This window comes from Hyaena hyaena, unplaced genomic scaffold (assembly GCF_003009895.1).
Source record: "Hyaena hyaena isolate Hyena2069 unplaced genomic scaffold, ASM300989v1 scaffold_744, whole genome shotgun sequence".
NCBI lineage: Eukaryota > Metazoa > Chordata > Mammalia > Carnivora > Hyaenidae > Hyaena > Hyaena hyaena.
Window position 1 is genome coordinate 614849 of NW_024081366.1, and position 19055 is coordinate 633903.

The window sequence follows — 19055 nt, forward strand, 5'->3', positions numbered from 1 at the left end:
TAATCAGTATAAAATTGACATTTGAGGAAAATGCGTACCACTCTGTTCAAGATATATTGTCATTTTTCTTTTTAACATTTTATATTTTAACAGTGCCCTTATGTCTGCCATTTGTTATATTTACTTACCAAAAAAGAGAATGGTGAGTATTTTCATTCCAGTTTTATTACATTTATTCTGTGGAATTAACATTTCTATTGGCCATTATAAAGTTAACTGGTAGCATTAGTTCTGTGACAAGCTTTTGTAGGAATTATTTTTTTTTTGTGCTTTATCTAAGAACATCTGCTTAATGGTTTAACTGAACAGGGTGTTTATATTTTTGATATGTTGTAATGTGATGCTATATGAGCCACATGGTTTGTTTTTATTCTGAACCTCACGCATTGTACTTTTCTTTATCTTTTCTAGTCAAACCATTTCGTGTGAGAAAACTACTAGGTCTTCAGGCCAAAATGGTGAGTACCAAAGAGACCTAAAATTGGTCAGCGTATCTGTGCTAGGTACTGAGCTGAGCTTTGGGGATATAAAATTGAATGAACCATGATTTATTCAGGGAGCTTATTATCTGGTGAGCTTTGCCAACAAAATAAAAAATCAGGATAAGATGAGGGTCAAGGAGGAGTGGTGATTCTTAAGAGAAATTTTAAGAGATTAATAGAATTTAACCAAGCCAAGAAGGAAGAGAAGGGCACTCCTGGCAGAGGGAACAGCATAAACAAAGACATATGGATGTTAAACAGCAAGACTGTTTAGGAAACTGGGTTGTTACAGCTGGAAATAAGTGTTGGGAGTAGTAAGAAATGACTACTTTAGTAAAGTAGCTAGATTATTTATTTATGTTTTTGTGGATGTAATCTAGGAAAGCATTCCTTTCTGGACACATATCCTTGAGTATATTCCCTGACCATTATCTCTTATTCTCACAGCTCTCTTGCATTGTTATTTTCATTATACCTGCCTGGTAACAAGTCTGTGAAGCTTTGGGTATAAAACAGTAGGAAGTTGTAGTGCCTATCTTAAATGCTGAAGCCTGCATGACCTACCAAAATGCATGCAAATTTAATGAAAAATATGAACAAATGTGCACATTCATGCTTCTCCAGTGTGAGGTTTCCTATTAGTACAATTAAGTGATTGTTCTTGTTTTACAGCTTCCTCTTTTGGTTGTGTCAGTCCAGTTTCTTAGCTCTCTGAAGATATTAATGATAGTTTTTGACCAAGTTGGGAGAGAGAGAGAGTGCATGTGCTTGTAAGTGGGAGAGGGGGAGAGAAAGAGAGAGAGAATCTCAAGAAAGGGAGAGTAGATTGTAAGCCTCCACACTCAGTGAACCCGAGTTGGGCTCATTCTCACAACCATGAGATCATGACCTGAACCAATATCAACTGAGTCAGATGCTCAGCCAATTGAGCCACCAGCCCTATAAGGAGACATTTATAATTGTTTTGATTAGCTGAATTTTGGTGATTTTGATCAAGTTCAACAATATCAAACCAAGAAGTCATGGCTATGCTTACATGTAGCCCAAAATGTATAGCAGTAACAGGCATAATCTGCATGTTTGAGCAAATATATTGGATGTATGAATTTCTGACACCTACAAAGGAATGTATCCCCTCTATACCCATTCATACCCTATAAATCCCGATCTGCGAAGGAAACAAAATACAGAAATTGTCTTTTTGGTGGCAGGCATGATTGGTGGGAAGTGTTGCAGGCATGTTATCATACATACACCAGGCCCTGTTGAGAACAGTCTTTGGAACAGGGCTGGGGAGTTGGTGAGGATGGTTGCTAGGATTGTCCCCTCTGCTAGGCGTGAGCCTATCTGACTTGGGCAGTGATTTTCTCCTGTTTCCAGCTCTGTCTCTGTTTCCTCAGAGTTCCTTTCTTTAGTTAGTTTGGTCCTTCACAGTAGAGGCTTTTGACAGACTTTGTTTATCCATGTTTAATAGTAAAGAACTAAAATGGTGATTGGAAACTTTTACATGTGAGCAGGACTTGTTCATTGTTGGATCTTGATGTTTCACTAGGGAGCGCCACAGATGGCTGTGTCACTTTTCCCAGAGCGGAATTCTCTTGTTTCCTGCTAGGGCTTATATTAGTCAGGCTTCTCCAGAAACAGAACCAATAGGATATACGTATAGATATGTAGAAAGATATTTATTATAAGGAATTGTCAGTCCACCAATTTAAAATGTTAACCTCATCCAAAACATCCTCACAGAAACACCAAAATAATGTTTGACTAAGTATTTGAGCACTCTGGCCCAGCCAAGCTGACACATAAAATTAACCATCACAGGTTATCAGCTTGGCTACTAGCACTCTGGGATATAGACAGTTGGAAAGGGGTAAGGAAATGTCCTGGTACTCTTCCTCAGCTGTGACTGTTAGCTGAGTCCAGTTTCATCTTAAGAGGGGAAAAACCTTGATGTTTGTTAGTGTGGTGAAGGAATTTGGGGTTTTAATTGCTTTTCACTTAGATTTTTCAAACAATCCTCTGGTTTTCTGTCCCTCTTGCACTTCTGTTGCCTCCACTTTTCAGAGATATCTGGTCCCTGAAATTCCTGAGCCCTTTTGAGAGTCTTAAAACATGTATCTGCTGCTTTTGAGCTTTTTTCTGTTGCCACCTTAGATTTTGTTTTCTCTGTTTTGCCAAGTTGGTTACTATTTGTTCATATTTATTCTGGGTTCCAAAATCTTGTTGGGATTTCTCATTTGCTGTAGTATCCTCTCATTCTCTTTGAACTTGTGCTTTATGCGTTTTTTATTACTTTACTTTTCATTGGGGCTTAGGGAGGACCCAGAGTTAAACACCTATTTTCAATATGCCATATTTAACTGGAATTCTTTTTAAAAAAAAAAGTGTGTTAACTTTTTAACAACAATGTGTTTAGTTAAGTAGACAATATGTTCTAAATGTCTCTCCTCTACTAAATATTTACTCTAGCAAAAAGCAGTCCAACTCAAAGCAGACTCTGATACTAATTGACAGTACAGAGATCAGAAGATATTTCAGCCTAGATGAAATGCTTTATTTTGGTTTTGTTATAACAAATTTAATTTCAAGAAGCTGTTATAAAATAGTAATGCTGTATTTCTAAGCCCCAATTTCTGCCTGTCTTATTTTGTACAATATTTGATTCAACAAAATTGTAACAAAACAAAATAATTTGGTTATTTCCTTGGAATTCGTTAAAATTTTTTTAATGTTTATTTTATTTTTGAGAGAGGCAGGGACAGAACGTGAGCAGGGGAGGGACAGAGAGAGAGGGAGACTCAAGATCTGAAGCAGGCTCCAGGCTCTGTGCTAACCTGAGTGGGGCTTGAACTCATGAACTACGAGATCATAACCTGAGCCGATGTCTGACGCTTAACTGACTGAGCCACTCAGGGGCCCTTTTTGGAATTTTTTTAGTGGTATGCTTTCTCTGGATATCCAGATATATCTAACACAGGTATCCAGCAGTAGTGACTTATGTCATTCTAAAATTAATGTTTTGGTTAAGACTTGTTTTAGTTGTATCAAGCTGCTTGACTACTGCATACCTGTTGTTGGAATTCCTAGTTAATTTTCCAGGAATTACGATAAAAGGTATTAATATTTCCTTTGCCCTGTTTTCTTAGCTTCCCTTTTTGTCTTCCCAACTTTCTATCTAAATCAAGAATGAGTCAACTTTGAGTCCTGAGTATGCTACCAGTGAAAGCCATGCTAGCAGGTATGACGTAGACCTAAGGCATAGGCATAGAAGAGGAGAGAAAATATTAAGGAAAAAGTAAAAAAGGGAGAAAAGGTCATAAAAGAAGTCCACAGGCTCATGAGGGTAGTTTTATGATAGTTGATATAAATGTCTGATTATTCTTTGATTTTCTTTTTTGTTTTTAATGTTTATTTTTGAGACGGAGAGAGACAGTGCGCGAGCAGGGAAGGAGAGAGACAGACAGACAGACAGACACAGAATCCGAAGGAGGTTCCAGGCTCTGAGATGTCAGCACAGAGCCCGGTGCAGGGCTCAAACTCACGGACCATGAGATCATGACCTGAGCCAAGGTCGGATGCTTAACCGACTGAGCCCCTCAGATGCCCCTATTCTTTGATTTTCTATAGCATCTTCCAATAGCCATATCACATAGTAAAATTAGGGTTGGAATATATGTTCAATCTGTTTATTTTATTGTTACTTTTCTTTCTTATGCTATAGACTTGAAAATTGAGAAGTCTTATTTCATTTCAGGGAATGCAGCCTCATCTCCAGGCCTTGTTGTCGCTGTATAAGTTCTTTGCTCCTAGTTTGATTTCTGTATCTTTGCCTGCAAGGAAGAAGGTGAGGGATTAAGGAGTGATTAAGTCATATTGAGATTGAAATATGTTGTTTTTGATTAACTTAATTTACAGATTTAAACTGAAATATTTACAGCATACAGTTTTTATCTTTTTTCTTAAATATTTATTAAATTTTTTTAATGTTTATTTTTGAGAGAGAGAATTGGGGAGGGGCAGAGAGAAAGGGAAACACAGAATCCAAAGTAGGCTCCAGGCTCTGAACTGTCAACACAGAGCCCGGCACGGCGCTTGAATCGATGAGCCATGAGATCATGACCTGAGCCGAAGTCAGATACTTAACCAACTGAGCCACCCAGGCATCCCTACAGCATACTGTTTTAAAATCTAGTATTGTGGCATTGTTTCTGGGAAGTTTTCTAAGGGATTGGCACTTTCTTTTGATTGTATTTGTTGTATTAAATAGATTCTTGATCAGAAAAAAAAAATTTGCATGGCTGCAAAATGTTTCATAATTAATACAGTTTCAATTAATGAACAGTTTTGGATTTTATATTGCTTCAAGTTATGGGTACCTACTTATGTACTTTAATCCAATTTTCTTATAGATTTATTTTAAGAATTCAGAGAATCTGTGGAAGACAGCTCTCCTTGCTGTGAGGCAAAGGAATCAGGGACCCCCTCCTGAACCTGTAAAATTGATGTTAGGTGTGGCTAATGTCCATCCTGTAAAAAGAGTAAGTATCTAAATCCCCAAATTATTTGTGCACCTTTCTTTTCTTATTAAAGCCAAACAATAACCATTCAGATGTTTAAAGAGATTATAAAATTTAAATAAATTTTAATTGCCTAAGATTCTATGCAAACCACATTTAGACTTCATTAATTGAACAACTTAACAACTGCTTTTAGTTTGTAGTCTGTCTAGTCCGTTGATAGATTGTTTTACTGTCTTCTTTAGAAATGGAATTCTTACTCAGTTATCCCCGTGCTGAATTCTAGTAGCTACAGTAAAGAATATGGGAAAAAAGGGATGGCTCTTTCTGATTATCTCAGTAGTAATGGATCATTTCCACTACAACAGCTTAAAAGCTTCCCTCAACTCTTAAAGAACATCCATTGCTTAGAGGTATGTGACTGGACCATGTGCTTATCTGTATTTTCCATTGAATCTTCATAGCCTTTATTTTTATTATGTATTTCCTATCTGATGATTTCCTTGTTGCTATGTTCCTTTTCTTCCTTTTCATATACTTACACTTGACTGATTGTACTGTCTTTGCAGCTGCCTTCTCAGATGGGTGCAGTGTTGAACAACTCTCTGCTGCTTCACTATATTAACTGTGTCAAAGATGAGTCCATCTTACTGAGACTCTATCACTGGTTGAGTCAAACATTACAGGAAGGTAAAAATTGATACTTAAAAGCATTAGGTGAATGAAGAAGGAATAATCTTTTATAAGGATGACATTCTAAACAGGAGGAGCCTTCATATGCTGTAACTATTTCTCATAATCATATATTCAGAGCTGGTATGCTTCCTTTATTGTAATTTTAAGAGATAGTAAGAAAGGAGGTATGTTGTTAAAGAAACATTGCTGGATGGCCACCCAAACTCGCTTGGTGGCTCCATTTTGATGACCATCACAATCCAAAACCTCTTCATCTCTGTAGGTCCAGAGACTTGCTGTTCAGCCCCCAGAATTATCAGATTAATGCTAAACACACTTGAGAAGACTAATACATGTCAGAATATCAACTTACTATTTCATAATAGAAAGAATTCTTTTTGGTAATGTGTTCATGTTACATATTTCTGCCAACAATAATATCTCCTCTTTGCTACCAGTATAAATGGTAGCCAAATTAGTCATTGGAAGATTTCTTAATTATAGAATTGAAGGAAAGAACAGTAAGGGAGTTTTTCACCCAGACCATAGTAACGCTTGAGAATTTTATTTTTTCAAGGGGATCAGTTTCTTTAGAGATCGTATTTCTGTTGAGCAGATCATTTCTTTCCTGGGTAAGCAACTCCTGACTTTTTTCAAGCATTTAAAATTGGTTTTAGTTGGTTCCAGACTAATTCTCCTCCTGCTCAGTTTTTCTTTAGATAAAATTGATATTTTATTAGATTACTATTCACTAAAGTTCTACCACTCTGAGATTATCCAGCTCACCCTAGTTGAAGTTTGGGGTATACTCAGACTTTTAATTCATACATTTATAGTCTCTTGGACTACTATGTGACTTAAGCTAATCACATTTATTATATGTTAATTTTACTAGTTTATTTTTTCACTGTAAGATTTCCCTATATCATTAAATTTTTCAGGAACATCTCACTATCACCTCCACATACTTGTTACAGTCTGCAGTGCAAGTTGGCTAAGACTGATTACTTGTTTATGTTTGTCGTTTGTCACTTTAGAGTAGTGGTAATTATGTTTTGTATAGTTTTTATTGTGCAACCAGATGCTTATGTTTAATATTTCTGCTCCAGAGTGTATTTGGTACAAGGTGAATAATTATGAACATGGAAAAGAATTTGCCAACTTTCTGGACACTATCATCAGGGCAGAGTGCTTCTTACAAGTAAGAGTCCACTTGCTTCTTATACACTCTACTACTTCTTTCTAAAATTTATTTAGATATCCATTGAATACTTTTTCTTTAGTGCTTGGCATCATTTGTAAACAGTACTCGCTCAGTTCAAAACTTGTTATATGGGGCGCCTGGGTGACTCAGTGTGTTAAGCTTCCAACTTCAGCTTAGGTCATGATCTCACAGCTTGTGAGTTTGAGCCCTGCATTAGGCTCTGTGCTGACAGCTCAGAGACTGGAGCCTGCTTCATATTCTGTGTCTCCCTCTCTCTGCCTCTCCTCCACTCACATTCTCTGTCTCAAAAATAAATAAAACATTTAAAAAAAAACTCATTATAAATAGTGTTGAATTGATTTGATGTTTATCTCTGTACTGTTGGATTTGAAGAAAGAATCTGTTAAATTATGCAAATGAGAAAGGCCTATAATTTAACAGAACAAACTGAAGATGTAATTGAATACATTTAATTAATTGAATTCACCAGGAAGATAGATCTCATAGGGTTACTAATTATGTTCTGATAATCACTATATTTTTTTTAATGTTCTAGCCAGTTAATTATTTGGTCTACGTAGGTAACCCTAGCTGCAACTCAGCACCATCAGGAAGCCTATACTCATCACCCTTGTCTGGTTTAGATGTTTGTTTTATGTGCTTTCTTAGTTCATGTGTTTATCTGTATTCTGTCTCTTTCAGCATCTCTTTTTCCACACATGTTAAGCTCCCGGCCAGGGGGAACCATGTCTAACTTTTCTTCACATGCAGTTGTTCAGCTTGGTACATGGTACAAAAGAGATGCTCAATAAATGTGTTGACTAAATCTTAAGGATTTGGTGTGAGACCATTGAATTGGACGTTGATGGTGAGGGTAAAGAGATGAATTTAGGTTGACTTTTAGGTTTCCTGCTTGGGAGAATGATGATGGCATTCAGTAAGAAAGGGAATGTAGAAGAAACAGGCAGGCTTGGAAGGAAAGAATTTTGACTTAATGCCTGTGGGATATCTAAAAGGTCATATCCAGTAGGCACTTAGATAATGAGTCTAGAGCTGAGGAATGAGGTTTAAACTGCAGGACTCCTCATGATATAGGTAGTGGTTTTAGCAATGTTATAGATGAGATTGTTCAGAGAAGTCATGGCATGAGAAGAAAGTCTAAAATGGAGTCCTGGTGCATGCCATTTAAGGCTTGGGGCAACACAGGAAAAACAGGAAAGCCCTGGATCCTATCTTTGGGGGAAATGTAAGCAGCCTACACACTCAGTATTCCTTCAGATGGAGCTGCCCAGAGTTTGGATTTGGTCTATGGCCTTATAAGAAATTATAGCCCTATTATAAAATTGTATACATTTTATTGACTGTGCAAGTGACTGCATATACTCCAGCGTAGTTCCATTTATCTTTATTTTTTTTAAATAGTTTATTGTCAAGTTGGTTTCCATATAACACCCAGTGTTCATTCTCACAAGAAATGTGGTTTATCTATACAGTGGAATACTATATGGCAATGGGAAAGAATGAAATCTGGCCATATGTAGCAACATGAATGGATCTTGAGGGTGTTATGCTGAGTGAAATAAGTCAGGCAGAGGACGACAGCTACCATATATTGGCACGTATAGGAGGATTAGGAGGAACCTAATGGAGGACTGTGGGGGGGGAAGAAGGGTAGAAATAGGGGTGGAGAGGGAGGGAGGCAAACCATGAGAGACTCTTGAAGGCTATTTATCTTTAAAAACATTCCATAACTTGACTTTTTACTTTCTTTCCAGTTGATGTTTTATGGTATTTGAAAACTGATCCTTTTTATGAAGAACTCTGGCACCTAACCCAAGGCTTTTATTATATCGATGACAAAAAATTTAGTTTAAGAGTAAAAGAAAAAGCATGTTAGGTATATGTATGTAAAAAAAAAAAAAAGAGTAAAAGAACTATAGCACAGAATAAACTGGTTGTTTAGAGAGTAACTGGACTGAAGAGTTTTATATGAGTTTTTACCATGGACTTGTGTTATAGGAGGGGTTTTATTCCTGTGAAACATTCCTGTATAAGAGCCTTCCTCTCTGGGATGGCCTCTGTTGTCGATCACAGTTCCTTCAGCTTGTGACCTGGATTCCTTTTAGTAGCTTCTCTGGTATGTATCATGAAAATTTGGAGTCCTTTAATTCAATGTAATATTAATTAAAAGAATCTTGAATAATCTTTTATCTTTTAATTCCTAGAGGTGAAACCACTTCTTTTTGACCATTTAACACAGCTCTTCTTTACATCAACCATTTATTTCAAGGTAAGAAAACAATGCATTTCTTAGATTGAATAAAAGTATTGTTTTATGGCCCGTGGTATATGATTCCAAACCCGCATTAAAGCTGTGGTTTTCTACCAGGATTCCCTTGGATCTGGACTTGAGGTGCTGCATCACTCAAGTCAAAGTTAATGCATAGAATTTTCTGTTGTAAAGGTTTTGTTGCATACAGTTTTCCTGAACTGTTTCCACTTGTAGCAGATGACAAAGTGAATGAACAGGTGGCAAATTAGTATTAACAAAAGCAAACTGTAAATACTTAACCATACTTAGTTGAATTGTTGTGGTTGATATTTTTATAGATATACTTACCTCATTGTACAAATATTTATTGAGCACCCACCATGTGCTAGATGCCCTTCTTGACACTGGGGATACAGTAATGGCCAAAGCAAATAAAACCCCCTGTGACATTCATACTGTATATTTATAGCATTCTCATTTTTTTCTCATAAAATGGTTTTAACCTTATATAAAATTAAAATATGTTACTATTTTGATGTGGTCTCCAAAAAGACCACTGTGGCTTCCAAGAGTTCTACCCAACTGAGTTTGAGAGCTACTTTTGTATAGAATGATTATTCCTATTCCAGAAGGGTGACAATATAAGCAGTGTTTCTTTTGTAACATTGTTTTCACCTTAAGCCACTTACTGTTGGCCACATTTATAGGAAAAATGTGTTGTCTTGGTTAGTGTTTGTTATAATCAAATGTACTTTATTAACTACTGGTCACATTAACTTGGATTTGAAGTTTATATTATTTGTACTTACTACCTGACCAAGACCATCATTCACATGACAATACATACCACTTTTCCCCAGCTAATATATGTTTAGGGGCTTCATTTTGCAGCCATTTGTGATTTTCTTCCTATCTTGTAATTGAGTCGTTCTTTATCTCTTCTCTTATTCCACCAATCTAGAGAGCTATTTATCTATAAATATTAGGTTGAACTATACAAAATTACCAATTTTGTAGGTCAAAGATGTCTGATCAATGTTAATTTCATATGGTCCAACCTAATAAGTATATATGCATTTATACACACATATATATATTTATATTTGAGAGTGGGAGACTGGGGAAAGAAATGGATAGAGGAAAAGAAACAGATGGTGGGCCAAGGACAGAACTTAGGGGGAATACTCCATACTTAACACTTAGCTGAAAAGGAGAGTCTATGAAGGAACCTTCTCAAGATGTATGAAAAGAACCAGAAGAACAGTAGTGCCAAGGAAACAAAGGGAATGCAGAATATCAAGAAGTAGCGAAGAAATATTGTTGCTATATATCCCAGGAAGACCCAGAAAGATAAGGACCAAAGAAAGTTTCTTTTGGAATTGATAATACAGAAATTTTGTGCTACCTTTGTGAGCAGTTTCAGTGGAATCCTGGGGGCAGAACCAGATTTCTTTTTTCTAAAAGGGAGATTTATTTCTGATTTTATATTTACCTTCTCAAAGAAGGGGCTTATATTCTGTTCTCATGTTAGCAGGGAAGCTAGGGCATTGCTTACCTCCAGGTATTGAAGGGAGATACGGAAATATATTCAGAGAAAAGTATCTGCAAGTGGTGAGGGAGAGCCAGGATATGACTAGAATAAGAAGACAGAAAGCATGCTTTGAAGAATATGAAGTTATAGGTTTAGATTACCATGGAATAGAAGTTGTGGAAACTATAACTGAAAGATTTGGGAAGGTTGAGATCGATGAAAGGGGTAAAGAAGCACAGAGAAGTATAGGGTACAAGAAAGGATAAGTGACCAAAGGGGTTTTCATTCTGGGAAAGTGGCTAAGGACAACAGCAATGTGACCTGTGGTAGAATTAACTAAAAATTCAATTAATTTATTAGGCTTTTATTTTTTTAATGCTTATATATTTTTGAGAGAGAGAGAGAAAGTGTGTGATTGTGAGTGAGTGGGGGAGTGGCAGACAGAGGGGAACACAGAATCTGAAGCATGCTCCAGGCTCTGAGCTCTCAGCACAGAGCCTAATGTGCAGCTCAAACTCACAAGCTGTGAGATCATGACCTGAGCAGAAGTTGGAAGCTTAACCCACTGAGCCATCCAGGCGCCCCTTGTTTTGAGGCTTTTAAAAGGTGAAAGATCTATATGATCTGAAGAGAAAATAGAGTATAGTTTATGAGGCTTTTAATAACTTATTATTACCTTAGCTATTATATAGCTTGATTACCCAGCTTAACAAAATAAATAATGTTTGAAAATCTATTAAAATATTTTTACATCTTCAGTGCTTTTGTTTGTGCTTAGCCAATTGTGCCTATCAGTAAACAACTTTTTTCTTAAAGAATTTTGATTGAGAAAGTCCCACAAATCCACTGTAATAGTGCTGTTTTCATTTTGGCATGTTAATGTTCTAATTTTTGTCCACATTGATTCATGTCTCCTATATAATTACAAAAACAGTGGACATAAATTTAAAAATCAGAATATAGGGGCTTCTGGATGGCTCAGTTGGTTAAGTGTCTGAATCTTGATTTCAACTCAGGTCATGATCTAGATGCTTTCTCTCCCTCTCCTCCTCCCCTGTTTGCACGTGCTTGCTCCCTCTCTCTAAAAAAAATCAATACAAAATTAGTCAAATATAGTCAAATACCTGGTCATAGTTCATAGATGTTACACAACACTTTATTTAATCCTTTTTCTATTATTATTTCTAATTTGTTTCTTTGTAGGTATAGATAACTATATTGCTCATCTTCATAATATAGATTTCTTTCTTCTTTTAAGTTACTCTCTTGGCATACATTTCCAGGAGTGAAGTTACTGGATAAAAGGAAAGAGAACATTTTTATGACCTTGTTGTGTATTGCTATTCCTTTGCAATACATGGTTCCTTGAGGGAAGATAGATATAACGGGTAGAGTACTTAAATAACAAGGGTCTGGCAGCCATAGAGAAAGAATGGGGGTTTGGGAGATGAAACTAGAAAAAAGACCAACTAGGACAATAAAGTAATCTTAGAATGTGAAGGCCTGGACTAGGGTAGTTAGAATGAGATTAGAGGAAATGGAAAAGTTGGGCATTTTGAAAAGAAAAAAAAAATGATAGGATTCGGTGATGAAGTGAAGGATGAATGACACAAGATGACTTCAGATAGTAAAGGAACCAGGAATATTGTGCCTGGAGGAAAAGATGAAGATTTTGTGGTCTTTTCAAATAATTGATAGATTGTCCCATGGAAAAAGCAGACCTCTGTGTGGCTTCAGGGGGGAGAATTAGATATAGGGCAATATCTTTTTTTTTTAAATAAACTTTTTTCTTTTAGAGAGAATGTGCATACACGAGTGGAGGTGTTGGAGGAGAGGGAGAATGAGAATCTTAGGCAGTCTCCATACTCAGCATGGAGCCCAATGTGAGGCTTAATCCCACCACCCTGGGATCATGACCTGAGCTGAAATCCAGAGTTGGTTGCTTAACCTATTGAGCCACCCAGGCTCCCCAGAGAAGTATCTCATTATAGGTAGAGCAAACTCAAAATGGAATAAAGGACATTAGGAGGTAGTATTTTTCCTGATGTTAGAGTAGGTCAAGCATACGCTTAATGGCTGTATCTACTGCGGATATTTATATAGAGAAGGTTCCTATGTAGGGTAGAGCTGTGCTTCTCAACCTTTTTTTTTTTAACGCATGCTCCTCTCTCATAAACATAAAAATCTCATGACTTTAATGTAGGGGCTGGGTGGATTAGAATAGGTGAGTAGGGAATGAAAGGTTTAGTTTTCTGAATATGACATGGTTATTGACTACTGTTTCAAATGTTTAAATCCTTGGTTGACACCAAAATTGAACATTGTTTTTAGGTGATTCCAAGGTCACTTTCAACTTGAACATATTTATAACCTGAATGCAAGGTCTCAGTTTATTTAAAAAGCATTAATTGAACTGTTATATGAAGTGAGCATCCTGTCACTGGAGATACTCAAATAGTATCTAGGCCATTCTGAAGGATATGTGCAGTCAAATGTTCTACCCCAGTTGTTATGTATATGTAATAAAGGTTTCCTGTATTAGATTTTGGGATGATATGGATAGCTTTCAAATTTATAGATATTACGATTTATCCTCATTAATGCTCTGGGCACACTTCTGTCAAGGCTGTATTTGTATGTAAATGAGACCCTGAGAAATCAAGGCAAAGCCTGAAAAAGGAAAGACTAGAACTGTTTGTTTTTCACAGTTACAGAAAGTGAGATAAATTTTATGGCTGTCAAAAGAAGTAAATTACAGTTGTGACCCAAGGTGAAATGGATGGGCAACTCATTTCTATAGCAACTTGAAAGGATCTCTGAGGGGAGACAGTAAGGGGTGGGTGATACTGTATTTGAAGATGTAATATGTGTTATAAATGAATGTAATTTAGAGAAACAAGAGTCTGTTCCTGAGCTGATAAGCTGGGGGCAGTCTTGTAGAGAAAATGGCAAAATAAACTTGTACTTGCATTCATTTGTCTCTTGGAGACTGATCAGGCTGAAGCAGCAGCTATTAGGTTCTGAATTAGATACAGTCATCTCCACCTCCAAGCCTCTGATGTAATTTGTTCTCGACACTGTAGTGTGTCTGAATGATTTTATGAATTTTTTTTTTTTTTTTTGCCGCCTCAGTGTAGTGTTCTCCAGAGTCTGAAAGAACTACTACAGAATTGGCTGTTGTGGCTTTCTACAGACATCCACATGAAACCTGTGATGGACAGTCCTCTGTGAGTTCTCTTACAACACTCTACAAGAGACAATCTGCATGAAAATGTTTGCAGATAGTTTAATAGTATAGCATGAGACCTTATTGTAAATGCGTAGTCATAGTTTTCTTAAAAAAGTGTTTTTGTGTCTTTTTGCTTTTCTTCCCTGTAATCCTGTGAGGGAGGCTAATTCTTCAAGTTCAATTATATAAATCAGAAAGCAACGCCTAAGCCTCTAAGTGATTTGCAAGAGTTACTATAGCAAAGCATTTGAGAGCTGATATTAAAATTTGCATCTTTGGCTTCCATTCAATTTAGCTCACTTTAGGAAACAGGTTCTTACTTACATGTAAAGTCAGTTCTGATGATGGTTAGGAAAATCTGTAATTTTTCTGTACAGTTTTGGTTTTGGCTCCTCTGATGTATTTTGGTTATATACATTAATTTATTTTCACTTTGGAATAAAAAAAGAGCCCTGGCTGTCCATTATGTTGATTATTGGTAAATGTGTGCTTTATGACTCTTTGTACCTAAAATAGTTGGCTTCTCCTATATTATCAGCCTCATTATTTTCAACATTAATTTTAAAAACACTCTTACAGAAAATTGCAAACATATTCAAAAGTACAGAAAATAGTACAGTGTTCTCCTTATGTATGCATCATCCAGCTTTAACAGTTATCAGATCATGATTAATTTTTTTATTTTTAACACTCCTCATTTTCTTCTTCCTCTGTTCTAGGTTTTTTTTCAGCAAAAAGTAAAACGCAGAGATCATTTCAACTGTTGAAAAATGATAGCAGTATAACACCAAAAAATTAATACCTTTATTTTATCATCATTTAAAAAATTTAATTGAAGTATAATTTACTCACAACATATTAGTTTCAGGTATACAACATAAGTGATTTGACAGTTCTATATATTACACAGTACTCACTACAATAAGTGTAGTTATGGGACACCTGGGGAGCTCAGTTGGTTAAGCATCCAACTCTTGATTTCAGCTCAGGTCATGATCTCATGGTTTGTGAGTTTGAGCCCCCAAATCAGGCTCCATGCTGACAGTGCAGAGCCTGCTTGGGATTCTCTGTCTCTCTCTGTCTCTGTCTCTCTCTCAAAATAAATAAACCTAAAGATAAGGGTAGTTACCATCTGTCACCCTACAAAGTTATTGCTCTATTATTGACTATATTCCCTATGCTATACTTTTCATCCCCATGACTTACTTATTTTATAACAGAAAGTTTGTACCTGTTAATCCTCTTTACCTGTTTTGCCCATCCTGCCCCACCCCCCCATCTCTTCTGGCAGCCATCAGTTCTCTATGAGTCTGTTTTCTGGTTTGGCTTTTTTTTTGTTTTTTTGTTCATTTGTTTTGTTTTTCCACATTTAAATGACATCATATGTTGTTTGTCTTTTGTTGACTTATAAAATTAGTTAATATTTTCAAATATCTAATTAGAATTCAAATTCCTTATGTTATCAGTCACAGTCTATTTAAGTATAGGGATCCCTTAGCTTCAGTTGCACATGGTTGGTGGTTAGCTTGTTTAGATTAACTCCTGTTTTCCTGTGTGTTCTTACAGTGATCTCCTTTGAGCGGAGCATGGTGAATAAAAGCTTCTTGGGAGTTGCCTGGAAATTGGTTTTAGTTCTTCATATTCATTATTGCAGTGTGTCCATATATCATGTATGTCTGGTCACTTTTAGAAGGAAATAGAGCATTATGGGTAGTGAAAGTATCTTGTAAAGCTGTCCTCCTCAAAGTGATGTCCAGGGTCCAGTAGCATCAGCATCACTGGGAGCTTGTTAGAGCTAGGTAGAGTCTCAGGCTCTACCCTAGACCTACTGAAATGAACTCTGGAGGTAGGGCTTAGTAATCTGTTTTTTTTTCTTAATAGTTTATTGTCAAGTTGGTTTCCATATAACACCCAGTGCTCATCCCTACAAGTGCCCTCCTCCATGCCCATCACCCCCTTCCCCTCCCCCCCACCCCCATCAGCCCTCAGTTTGTTCTCAGCATTCAAGTAATCTATGGTTTAACAAATGCTTTCATAATTGTGATGCTAGCTAAAGCTTGAGAACCACAATCATAAGGAAATTAAATGTTTAACCTCTTCAAACATCTCAGTTCTATTAAGGATACTATGTTTATGTTTATAATCTTTAGCCAATTTGCAGTGTAAGTCTTAAGATAACCTGATAGGAGAGCCTTACAATTTCTATATTTTCTTTCCAAAAATCCTAATTTCCAAACAAGAAACCTCTTTTTATTTTTTTAAAGATGTTTATTTGTTTGTTTGTTTTTTGAGAGAGAGAGACCATGTGTGAGCGAGAGTCTGGGAGAGGGTCAGAGAGAGCAGAGCCCAGTGTGGGCCTTTATCTCCCAACCATGAGATCATGGACCTGAGCCAAAATCAAGAGTTGGATGCTCAACTGACCGAGTCACCCAGGTGCTCCCTAGGATCCTTTTTAAACTAGTGTCATAAATTTCAGGAGGGCATTTAAAAAGGAGCTTTCTAAAAGTCTTAAAGAAATGGACTTAAATGTCATAATACCACTTGGCATTATATAATATAGCTCTTACCTTCTCGGTAGCTCCTTCTATTTTGGCAATATGAATATAATGCCCTGTCCCTCTCATATGAACATGTGCCACGTGACTGTCAAAGAGGGAGTAAATTGTAGTTGTGGATCATAAGGAGGGAAGGGGAGGAAACCATTCTCAGCAGTGGTTCTCCATTGGGCATTTTTGGTTGGCATGATGAATGTGAAGAGGGTGCTACCATTATTTAGTGGGTGGGAGCCAAGGATGGTAAACATGTTGCTGTGGGTGGGGAATAAGAGGCAGTCCTGAACAGCAAATTGTTTTATCTAAAGTGCCTCTGGTGTCCTATGGAGAAACACGTCAAAGGACACTGTTCTGAGCAGTCATCATTGTTCAAATTATTTTAGACACATTTGCCAGGTGCTGCCAGAAATCATAGTTAAAATATAGTTTGCAAATGGCCAGCTGACAGTATAGATGCCCACCTTTGTGAATGGTCTCCTATCCCTGTTCACTCTGGCACTGAACTGTCAGTGGGTAGTGGTAGAGTCATCATCATTTCTCAAGCTCTAAGACTATCTGCTCTTCTTTATTTCTTGTGCATAACCATTGTTGGCTACCCAGATCAGAGGGCAAAGCTATGAAATCACATTTGTAGGTCTTTTCCTAATCCACTCAACAGTGGATTGAAGAACAAGGGTGAGTAGATAGATGAATTGAACTGGTTATTTCCATTTTTTTGAGATTTTTTTTGGTGATTTTTTTGGAGAGAAAGTGCATGCATGCACAAGGGCTGGGGGAGGGATGCCAGGATGGCTCAGTCAGTTAAGTATCCACCTTCGGCTCATGTGATCTGGTGGTTTGTGGGTTTGAGCCCTGCGTCAGGAGCCTGCTTTGGATTTTGTGTCTCCCTTGCTCTCTGCCCCTCCCCCACTCAGGCTTGTGTGTGCGCTCTCCGTCTCTCTCTCTCTCTCTCAAAAATAAATAAGCATTGGGGCGCCTGGGTGGCTTAGTCGGTTGGGCGTCCGCCTTTCACTTAGGTCATGATCTCGCGGTTCGTGAGTTCGAGCCCCGCGTCGGGCTCTGTGCTGACTGCCAGCTCAGAGCCTGGAGCCTGTTTCAGTCTGTGACTCCCTCTCTCTCTGACCCTCCCCTGCTCACTCTCTCTCTCTCTCTCTCCTAGAAATAAAAAAAAGAAAGAAAAGAAAATTTAAAAAAATAAGCATTAAAAAATTGTTAAGATTAATATTTATTTATTTTTTAATATTTTTATTTATTTCTAGGAGAGAGAGAGAGACAGCGTGAGCAGGGGAGGGTCAGAGAGAGAGGGAGTCACAGACTGAAACAGGCTCCAGGCTCTGAGCTGGCAGTCAGCACAGAGCCCGACGCGGGGCTCGAACCCACGAACCGCGAGATCATGACCTAAGCGAAAGGCGGACGCCCAACCGACTAAGCCACCCAGGCGCCCCTTAAGATTAATATTTAAAAGAGAGAGAGAGGAAGTGGAGGTGAGAGAGAGAGAATGAGAGAGAGAATCTTAAGCAAGCTCAACACCCAGCGCTGACTTGGAGTTTGATCTCATGACACTGAGATCATGACCTGAAGTGAAATCAGGAGTCAGCACTGAAGTGTGATTTTGAAATCAGGAGTCAGCACTGAAGTGTGATTTAAAGAGACACAGTTTAGGGTGCCTGGCTGGCTCTGTCAGTAGAGAATGTAACTCTTGGTCTCAGAGCTGTGAATTTGAGCCCCATGTTGGGTATAGAGATTACTTAAAAATAAAATCTTTAAAAAAAATAAAGAGACACACACAGTTCATTGATTTGGGAAGAATATAACATACCCACATTTGGTTTTTACTGTAAGAAAGAAGATTGCCAAAAATTATAATTCAGTTTTAGGATTGAATTGAACTCCAGTTAAAGTGAAAATATTTTTAATAGCAATTCAGCTCAGGAATTCAGGTGAAACTGAATCTTCATTTGTATAGTTAGAAACTAATTTGCTGAATGCTGTGGCTCTTGGATATCTAAAGTCTGTCTGGAGCTTAATCCTTTATTTCTCTGATGTTTATTAGTAGAGTGGTTGCTGGGGTTGTTCGGTAAATTGATCTTAATGGTTGCCTTGAAGGCTGTTTAGTTTTATGGTTAATTATTGTGGTTTAAGAAAAAAACCTCAATTATACATTGGAGCACTGATGATTTTCTAAAATCCTTTTTGCTATGTATTATTTACCTTTAGCTTGGAAATTGTGAAGACTTTTGCTAATATGGATCTACATGTCATGGTTTCTTATTGCAGGGAGACCACTTTAGGTGGATCCATGAACTCTGTGTCTGAACTGATTCACTACATAGGGTGGCTGTCCACTACTGCAATGCGCTTGGAAAGCAACAGTACTTTCTTACTGCACTTTATTTTGGATTTCTATGAGAAGGTAGTACACATCTCATTTTGTTTATTTTGATTTTTGTGGTGGCTATCTGCTTTACTGGTCTGTTTTTAAATTTTATGTATAACTATTAAATTGGACTGTGACTATATTTAACATAGTTAAAATAAGCTTCTTATTTTGAAGTTCATGATTAGATTCTCACCTGAATGACTTTCATAA

The 19055-nt window shown here is 37.2% G+C and overlaps 1 protein-coding gene across 2 annotated transcripts in view; it reads left to right on the plus strand.

Moving 5' to 3' along the window:
* CENPI (centromere protein I) overlaps positions 1-19055 on the plus strand; it is an 80115-nt gene that overhangs the window by 28386 nt on the left and 32674 nt on the right. For both annotated transcript variants that reach the window (XM_039218077.1, XM_039218078.1), the window contains exons 6-16: positions 94-142; positions 412-458; positions 4240-4329; positions 4895-5023; positions 5248-5415; positions 5572-5692; positions 6787-6878; positions 8901-9018; positions 9107-9171; positions 13817-13911; positions 18743-18878. In XM_039218077.1, the coding sequence (XP_039074008.1) occupies positions 94-142; positions 412-458; positions 4240-4329; positions 4895-5023; positions 5248-5415; positions 5572-5692; positions 6787-6878; positions 8901-9018; positions 9107-9171; positions 13817-13911; positions 18743-18878 (1110 nt within the window). The remainder of the gene's footprint in view (positions 1-93; positions 143-411; positions 459-4239; positions 4330-4894; positions 5024-5247; positions 5416-5571; positions 5693-6786; positions 6879-8900; positions 9019-9106; positions 9172-13816; positions 13912-18742; positions 18879-19055) is intronic.